This window comes from Capricornis sumatraensis, chromosome 10 (genome assembly GCF_032405125.1).
Source record: "Capricornis sumatraensis isolate serow.1 chromosome 10, serow.2, whole genome shotgun sequence".
NCBI lineage: Eukaryota > Metazoa > Chordata > Mammalia > Artiodactyla > Bovidae > Capricornis > Capricornis sumatraensis.
The window spans coordinates 15505343-15515626 of NC_091078.1; the positions used below are offsets into that span (position 1 = coordinate 15505343).

At 41.2% G+C, this 10284-nt stretch overlaps 1 protein-coding gene across 2 annotated transcripts in view; it reads right to left on the reverse strand.

Moving 5' to 3' along the window:
• Positions 1-9485, reverse strand: part of VCL (vinculin) — a 111757-nt gene extending 102272 nt beyond the window's left edge. For both annotated transcript variants that reach the window (XM_068981704.1, XM_068981703.1), the window contains exon 1: positions 9266-9485. In XM_068981704.1, the coding sequence (XP_068837805.1) occupies positions 9266-9433 (168 nt within the window). In that variant the 5' untranslated portion in view covers positions 9434-9485. The remainder of the gene's footprint in view (positions 1-9265) is intronic.
• Positions 9486-10284: the final 799 nt, after the last annotated feature.

Consider the following 10284-nt stretch of genomic DNA (forward strand, 5'->3'; position numbering starts at 1 on the left):
AGGGAAGCTGAAGCCAATGCTCAGTTCTTTTCCTAACTGGGGGCATACCACCTGAGCATTCTACCGCTAGACCACTCACATTTTCTCCATGGCTCCAAGGAATAAAAACTATTGTTACCAACACACAACCCTTTAAAGTAAATAATTTAAATTCCACAACAATTTGATGCATGGAGAATGTAGATAAGCTACATCTTTTATAAGATCATAAATTTCAGCTGTGTTTTAACAATTTGAGGCCACAGACCCTATCTGAGAGTTGGACCATAAAGAAGGCTGAGTGCCAAAGAATGGATGCTTTTGAATTGTGGCACTGGAGACTTCTCTTGAGAGTCCCTTGGACAGCAAGGAGATGAAACTAGTCAATCCTAAAGGAAATCAACCCTGAATATTAACTGGAAGGACTGATGCTGAAGCTGAAGCTCCAATACTTGGCCATCTGATGTGAAGAACCAACTCATGAAAAAAGACCCTGATGCTGGGAAAGATTGAGGGCAGGAGGAGAAAGCAGACAACCAAGGATGAGATGGTTGGATGGCATGACTGACTCAATGGACATGAATTTGAGCAAACTCTGGGAAATAGAAGGACAGGGAAGCCTGGCATACTGTGGTCCATAAGGTGACAATGAGTTGGACACAATTTAGTGACTGAATGACAGCAAATCATTCAGAACACCAGGCAATGTGCATAGCTAAAGTCTGATAACTAATTTTGCTGTTGGGTGACAGCCACAGAATAAGAAAATTGAGTGTTACTAGAAATTTACCAGCACATTCAGATATGCTTATCTATTTGAATTAAATGAATAGAAACATGTTGTCCACCTTACAGATAAAAGATGATCTAGTTCTCCAGGGATGGGGTGGGGACAGAGAGAAGGCTGGAAATACAGGGAAGCTAAATAAGTTGCTACTTGTCCCTCAACTTTCAAATCTAAGAACAAATATACCATTTTTCTTTCTTCACAGAAAGCCTACCTATGGGAATAAAGTTAAGCTTATTTCAAAAGAAGGAATGACTTTGGCTTGGACTGTGGCCAACAGCAATGAAATTCAGCCACTTTCCCTTTAAAAATCATTCAACTGGAAATCTTATCAGTGGGAAATTCTCTAAGGGCCACGACTCTATTTTCTGCAACTTAACAATACTTGTAAAACATTTTTAGCTCTAAGATTCACTACCTCTCATCCTCTATACATACACACACCCCACATTCATACCAATCCAATAAGCTGACTTCTGATAGAAGTAACAGTTTTTGGAATCTAAAGTTCCAATTATGTAACCAATACAATATAATATTTATGAATCTGTTTATCTTTGTGATTACATAGGCATTTGTATACAGCAACATTTAAGGGCAGAAGAGAATACCAAGTTATCCAATGCAGGCAAAGAAGATCTACAAAGTTTTACCAAGGGACTGGAAAGAAAGCAAGGACTCCCTAACTGCCCATATCTAATTATACAAGTCCTCTTTTATTCATTACTCTATCATACCTTATCCCTTTGTGTACATATAATGCACAAACTTATTCAGTGTAAAGACCCCATATCTTTAAAGAGGATGTTGAGATTAGAAGTTCTTTCCGGACCCAGCCCATTATTTTGAACTTATTTCATTCGCCACTCACTTAAAGAGCTGTTAGCTAAGCATTATGGCTCCCCAAACAGCACACGGCAGTGAAAATCCTGGGTAGTTATAACAGACTGAGTTTCCTTGCTTTTGTTTGCAAATTTTTGAGCAGGAAAGTGAATTAAATGGTTTGAGAGGAGGGGTGTTAGTGGTGGAAAAGGGATAAGAACTGGTGCACCTATATACAGTTAAGTTTGTATTTATGTCTGTGGAAACAAATTGGTTTGGAGTAGAGGTAAAAGACTGGAAAAGGCTGAGAAACTCTGTAAGAAGACTGTGACTATAGATTTTTGTAAATTTCAACAATAAAAAGTATACTACTTTTGTAACAAGAAAAACTGTTCTTTTTGAAAGACTATATGAAGGCTCAGCATGACAAAAAATAATTATTGATAGTATACTATTCACTAGTATTATTTTAAATGAAAGATGAAACAGTTTTAACTATGTTAAAAATATAAATGAACAAAAATCCTCTACTTATATATTTATTTCAACTTCCTTCCCTAATTAACTTTTTTGTAAATTATTAAGGAGAAATAGATAAGATAGCCTTCCTCTCATAACCATTCCCAACAGAAACTGAATAAGAAAATTACAGAAAAAAAATCAGAGGAGTAGTCACCTAGATAACTCAAAACTTACGTTATCTGAACTTAACTGTCTGTGTGGCCCAATATACCCAAACGTATACTATAAGGATTCTACGGGTCCAGACAAGTAACAGAAAGACAGATGAAAGCCTCCAATGGAAGGTACTTCCTCACATATATAAACTTTCATCTCTGGGTGTTTCAGAGTCTTATTACAGATTTGAACTTTACCCCTTAAAGCTCACTCTGAAATATTTATACTACAGAGCACTGAAGGCTGGTGGAGCTTAAAAAAGCCAAGGCTAAAGTTTGTTTTCTTCTTTTAGTCCTTTCTATATGGGAAGATTTAAAAGCAGACTGGCCTGAAAGCAACATGAACTGACAGAATGACCCTTTCTCAGCAAGAGTCCTGAGCACAGAGCATTATCCTAGAGAGAAAACTTGCTGGGATACCAACTGATCTCTGACATTTGCTCTTTCCATACTGCTACTTCTTTTGATATTGCTCTAATGCTGGTTTATTATATAAAAATATACCCCACCGTCATGACCATGACATAAGGATCACTGAAAAAGTTGGGCTGCAGATCAGCCAAAACACAAAAAAAGAAGCAGATCAACTTTCTGAAATCTTTGTCTTCTGCCATATAGTTCAAGGAAATAAAAATCTTTTAATGAGGCATTGATGACTCATGGTATGATACTGCACTGTAACTAGCAGAGCTCCAAACAATATATCAACCCCTGGACTGAAATGTTAAATTTTTAAAAGACAAAAAGAGTTCAAAAAGAATGCAAAATCTCAATGCCACTTTCAGACAGGAGGCAACATATTCACACATTATGAATTTAGTAAGTGGCCTGCATAGTTGAAATGACTCTGAAACAGAGAACCACAACCCAAAATAGCCTAACACTTTTGTTATCTCAAACAATGGGCAGTTAGCCATTCATTCCTCCCTCTCAGTATACATTCTACTTGTTTCAGATGAGGCCTATTATAAATTTGAAGAGACTGTTCAAATTCAGTACACTAGATGTTTAAAAGCTGGGGATGGAAGATATTTGCCACACAAAAATTCCTATTATAATATTTTGTGCATAAAAAATGAATGCTATGTATTTAGTATTTTTTAAGTTATATTTCATACCTATTACCAACTTGACACTGGAAATAAAGAAGCAAACACACAGACATGGTCCCTGCCATTGAGAAACCTTCAACCCAGTGAAGACAAATACTGACCAAGTATGATGGCTGTCAAAAGAGAAAAACAATACATGTTATGCTGCTGTATACTGTGGATAATTAAGATGTTCCCATGGTACCCTCTTTCAAGGTGTGCCAGCAAAAGACCAGGAAGTTGTCAGAAAACTTTTAAAATAATGACCCTCTCAGTTGTGATACATATAAAACATAAGTATTATGTGTGTGTGTGTCTGTGTGTCTGTGTAAAAATAACCAGTACTTAAGTATATAAAATTACCAGACTACTCTTTTAACAAATATACAAGAAATATTAAAATCCAAATTAGTCCCATATCCATAAAAGCAGTTGCCTTAAAGCTGTCCTTACTCCTAACAAGGGCAAAAGGAGTCAGCATAGAATACTGTGGTTGACAGCACAGAACTTTATCTTTTATTTTGTCCATAGAATATAAAATAACTTTTATTTTGTCCATGAAATATAAAATAACTTTTATTGTATCCACTGTTATACCAGTGCTATTTATAAAACAGCTTTAGAAAAGCCCAACTTTCTATAGTGTCAGTACATATAAACAAATACTTATTGGGACTCCACTAAAATTATAAACACAGTTGTAGAAACACAGTCTCCAAAACTCTTCCATTCTCTCAGTCATGAGCAGATTTAAGTCCCATTTGTATATCTCTTTTGATCTGTTCCAAATGAAACTTCATAATTCCCCAAAGAACCCACAAGCCTACTTTAAACACTATTTAAATATAAAGAAATCCTACAAACCTACTTTAAATATTATTTAGTTCTAATAGACTTCAAGCTAAGCAGCTAAATACACTAGAAAAAGTCTTTATCTTTTACAGACATAGATACTTTTCTATTATCTGTATCTATTTTTTTTTAAGCTGCAGAATTAAATGTCGCTGTGAAACAGAATGCTATCTTCACATCATTTTTTTAATATATACCCTTCACACAGGCCATGCCAAAGCCAGGCTTTAAACAAATAATCTTGCCAGATCCAGGACAAGTGGACACAGCATGGTAAAGTGAAAAAAGCAGAGGGTCCAGAGTGAGAGAAACCGAGTTCGAGTCCAAGCTCCACCACTAAGCAGCTGTGCCACTGTAGGCAGGTTACTTAACTGATTTACAGTATCTTCATCTGTAAAATTAGGACCATAGCAATATCTGCCTTAAAGAATTGCTATGAGATTATACACATGTTCATATGAAAGCATTTTATAAACTGTAAAGAATTATACATTCTTATTATTTACCTTAACTTTTCCTTAATATAGGAATGAATATTTTCATTTTAAAAATTAGAAAATACAGAATATTAAGAAGAGAAAAATCACCCATAGCCCTGTCACCCAAACATTGCTATTTATTTTAAATGAAGTAAGTCCAACATCAACCAAAAGAAATTAAAGTAGGAATAATTTAATATGTTAATACAGGTAACGTATTAACAACAAAATAAACTGCTGATTTCTTTTTAAGAACAGAACAGTCTTTCCCATCTATCAGTTTAAAGACAGTGCTGCTGTTTGTTCCAGAGCTGGTCCCAACAGGGTATGATATATGGGTGAAGCTCATAAAAGTCAAAGCCACAAAACTCCCAAAATAAATATTTCATGAGCCCCAGGAGTAATTACAACACATGCCCTCAGATGCAATGGAGAAGGCAAAGTGTATGAACCCCATTAACAAAACTGGCATGACTTTACGGTCACAAAGACTCAGATTTCTATGGGCCACTTCAATGGGAAAAAAGAAAAATTTATATACCATGCTACAACACAGACAGCCTAAGACTTCTGAATTTTTCACATTGCTTTTAGAACTTGTACCCCTCCTCCATTTCTCCTTTCCCACCCTTCTTTCTCCTAGGTCCCCTCCTTGTTTTATTACTGCATTAGAATCACTCTCTGTGTTTAAAATGGCCTTATTTTATACAATGGAATATTATTCAGCAACAATAAGGAATGAATTTCTGACACATACTACACCACAGATGAAAACATTATGCTAAGTGAAAAGTCAGACACAAGAGGCCACATATTTTATGATTCCATTTACATGAAATGTCCAAAATGTGCAAATCCATAAAGACTGAGAGCACACTGATGGTTGCCTAAGGCTGGGGTATTAGGGGATGGGAGAAAACCAGTGAATGTAATGGGTATGAAGTTTCTTTCTGAGGGAACAAAAATGTCCTAAAATTAGTCTCTGGAGATGTTGTACAATTCTATAAATACACCGAGAAACACTGAACTGTACACTTTAAATGAGTGAATTGTATGGTATGTAAATTATATATCAACAAAGCTGTTTTTTAAAAAATGATCTTATTCACTAGAAAAAAGGACATGTAAATAACCTCATCCTACCCTCTCTCTAAGGGTGGAGTAAAAGTGATCACTCAATTGTGATGATACATATATAAAGTGACCAGACTACTTTTATTTAACAAATTACATGAAAAATTACAAATCCAAATGTTTTGCTTAATGATTCCCTAAGTCAAAACGTGGTCCTCCCTCAGATTCTCAGTAATTCTATCCCCTCTGTTTAGGCAGTTCTTTCTACCTATAATGCCTTTCTTACCACATCTTTAAATGTTCAAATACCACCTTCTTTAAGGCCAGTTCAGAGGCTACCTTCTCCATGCAGTCTTCTCCACGCTCTCAAGAAAAGTGACCTCATCTTCCTCTGAACTTCCATACTTCACTTTCTCTGGGCCACTTATGACTTTCAATCCAATATTATACTTACTCTGGCCAACATAATACTGCTTTGATGTTAAAAGGGGGTTCTCAATAAACACCGATCTGATAAGTGGGTGACCACTGCTTAACAATGCAGAATTTCATCATCATTGGGTATATTTTCATTTTGGAAATATTCAAGTCACTTTAGACTCAAAAATGGTAGTAAGGTTAAGTAATATCCACTTCAGACAAAATTTTCTTGACCAAAATAAAACAAATGTATTTGTATGCAAACAATCTGTAAAAAAAAAAAAAGAAAGAAAATCCCAAAGAGAAACATTGGAATAGGGATATAGCCTCCCAAGGTAACTGAAAGAAATGTGAGTTGCATACATTTTGGAATACTTGTTCAAAAATCAGATTCATTAGAGGAACATCACATTTCTTCACTAGCTGAGAGTTCTATTATCAGGCTCTACTAATTCTTCTTCTACTGTATTTCTAATATAGTCCTATTTCCTGCTCCATTTTGCCTGCCAAACCCAAAGTCCTCTCATTTTCTTCATGACCAACCAATTTTTAGTCTTCTAATTTATCTGCCTTCCCATAGTTCCTTCTTTCCTTCAACAATATCAAGCCATCCCATATGCCAATTTAAGGGTAGAAACTGGGGAGCACATACATATCATATGAGACACAATCTAGTTAGGAACTTGATACATGTACACAATTCATCACAATATTCAGTAGCATATACCCAAGGGCCACAACAGACACCCAGAATTCCAAGCGATGGGTAAATCCTCTGGGCTCCCCAGAACACAATCTATACAGTTTCCCTCACACACTCTTATCCTCTCCCTTCCATTCTTTTTCATTTTATTGGACTTCTGTTAAACTGCCCATACAGCATGCACCAACTTCAGCTCCAGTTTCTCTCCACCTTGCCTCCCTGAGTGAGTCAAGATAATCTACTTGCTGTAATCTGGAAGTGACTTAATCACAAGTACTTTTGTTCACCACTGACTATTTATCAACACAATCCTCCTCACTTTCTCTCTGCTAACTCCTATCAAATTTCTTCTTTTGTGGAAAGTATGTAATAAATAATTTTGTTTTTAGCTTATCACTGCCCTCGTTTCTTTTGTGTTTGTCTTACAGAATCTATTACAATGTTTACTAAGGGACTGTATCACAGCCACCTATGGAGCTTCTTAAAAACACAAAGACCTTGACCCAACCTCCTCAGTAAGTCTGGGATGGGAGCTGGACATCTTTATTTCTAAAAAGCCCCACTGGTGATTCTAATGCACATTTCAACCTGAAAACCTGATTTATTAAAATGTTCCCTATACAACAGACATTCAATTCTTATTAATTCATGCACTGAAGCTCATAAATAACTTTTCTCTAAATAGCCTAGCCAGATATCAGCCCCTAGACTACACCAGCTCTGTTCCAAGTGCAACATGTGGTTTTAAGATTTCATTTCCTGAAGTACTCCTTGGAGGGACACTATTACCTTGTCTCTTTACATTGTTTCCTATTTGTTGAAAAATGGAGGCCTGGAATGCAGCCATGTTAGACAACACTACATAAGAATGTGCTCTGGAGCCTTAGATTAAAATTAGTTATAAAAAAAAATAAAAACAATGTAGAACTAGACATTTTGAATGAACACAGTATTCTTCCTGAATACAGTCTAATTAAATCTACAGGGAAAACAGATGGGGAATTTGGTCAGTAGTGTCTTCCTAGTTACCAGTCTCCTGAACTGTCTCCTGAACTGGGCCCCTGAAGACTGAGGAAGACTTTCAGCAGCTGAAGTACATTAAAGTGCTCTAATCAGATAAGGAGCCCAAGCCGCACCCAGACCCACAGTGGCCGCCCAGCCTCCTAACTACACACAATATTTACACCGCTCGGTGGGGAAGCCTTATGAACTTTTTCCGAAGTTGCTTCTCACAGGCAACAGCCTTCTGAGTCACCCACCCAGGGTGGGAAAGAAAAGTGTGATATTAGCCAGCAGGGTTTTAGGAGACTGGGCACAGCACCTCTTTTCCCATTTCAGAAGCGGGTTCCGCCTCCTCCAGGAACCACCTCAGTTACGAGTCACCGCTGTGGGCGACAGGGGTCTGCGGAGCCACTTAGCCATCTAGGAAAGTTGTGGCTTGGGGAGGACACGCCCCGTTCTTTTCTCCGGCAGGGGCCGCAGATCCCAGATTCCACAGGCCTCTCCCGGCAGCTCCATCTTGCTTCCTGTCAGGAGGAGGGGCCGAGGAGGAGGGCCCCCGAGTCTGGAAAGGCCCCAGGGGGAGGAAGTCGTGTGACAGCAGGTAAAGCCAGGTGGAAATCTCCACAGGAGTTGGGGGTGGGAGCGGGAATGAAAAGCAGCGGGGTTAAGCGAAAGGGGGAAAGGGATTCGTGCTCACGAATTACTGCATAAAGAAGTCACCCGGCGTTTGTGAGTGCCAGAGGTGTGAGCAGAAGTAGACTCCTCAGGAAGGGAGGAGACAGACAGGAGGGGTCAGTAAGACAAGTGGACAAAAGGGCCGGACCCGCGGAGCTCTGGGGAGGGGTGGTGGGTGAGGCAGGTTTCAAGGTGAGGGGCGGAAGTATCAGAACAACGTGGCTCCTATGTAAGAATCCCTGGAAGGAGAGGCAGGGAGTCAGTAGAGAAGCCCGCCAACCCAGAGGCCAGGCTGGGCAGGCCTAAAAAGGAGCTGAGAGCAAGGCTGTCAACGGGAGGGGCGACAGCCAGCTGAAGGAAAGGGCTATCAGACATCCTTACACCTACCATTTACTGAGCGCTTACTACAGGTCATAAACTGCGCTAGGCACTTTATAAATACCACCTCACTGAATGTTCACAAGAAACCCGCGAGGCAGGCATTATTAGGATTGTCCCCATTTTATAGATGAGGAGACTGAAGCTCAGAGAGGCCCGAGGGCTCGCTCAAGGTCAGACAGCGGGGGAGTCAACATTCAAATCTGAGGCGATCTGGCTCCCGAGTCCACGCGCAAACTCAGGCAGTGACCGGGAACCGTAAGGCGAGCCAGGACCTCAGGAACGTCTCCCGCCCCCGTTCCCCATCCCAGGCCCAGCGCGCTCACCCGAACGAGGTTGCTGACCGCCGCCTGCACGGCGGCCACAGGCGCGGTGAGGTCAGGGATAGCTTTGCCGTCCACCTCGCCTTCCTCGTGCATAATCACCAGGTGCGAGATCTGCTGCGCCACCGGCTCCAGAATGCTCTCAATCGTGCGCGTATGAAACACCGGCATCGCGGCGGCGAGCGGGGCGGCGAACCGCGGGCTACAGAGAACTGAGAACCAGGGGCCGGGAAGCCGCACGGAGACGGACTCGGAGCAGCGACTACTGAGTCGGGGCTTCCCTCAGCGTAACCAGCCTCACGGGCGCCCCGCCCGCTCACGTCGCCGCGCCCAATGGAAGCGCCGCTCAGACCCAGGCCTCCACTCCTATTGGTCCCTCTTTGATATGCTCCGCCCCCGCAACCGCGCCGCCAAGACCCCGCCCCGCCCCCATTCCCAAGGGAGGGGCCTGGGATTGGGGCTGCGCCGCAGGGATTGCGACCGGATTCCCGAGCCCTAACGCCGGGCGCTCCTTATAAGGGCATGGTGGGAGCGGAGCGAGCGGCTGGAGCCGGGGGCCCCGCCCCCGAGGCCGCCTCCCGCGTCGGCCCTGCAGAACTCCGCCCCTCTGCAGAATCACCTCAGTGGGGCGGGGTCTCCTCACCTCTGGCGGCGCTGGAGTCTGAGGAAACCCGAGAGCCCTTAGTCTGTTCCCTGCTCCCCAAGTTTCCCTTCACACGACGCCCTAAAAATACGTTTTCCACTTCCTCTCAGTAATGCTTTCAAACAGCAGAGGTGCCCAGAGGAACATGTGTCCCATTCATTCACACACAGCGCAGGCACACACACACACACACACACACACACGCACACACACACTTCACCCACTCCCGTCACATACACACACACACACACACATACACACTTCACCCACTCCCATCCTCAGAGATAGTCACTGTTAACAGTTTGGTGTGCAGGATTTAGACCTTTGCTTTAGACCAGTCTACTCACTATCTTGTACATATATATTTTCTGACTAAGCG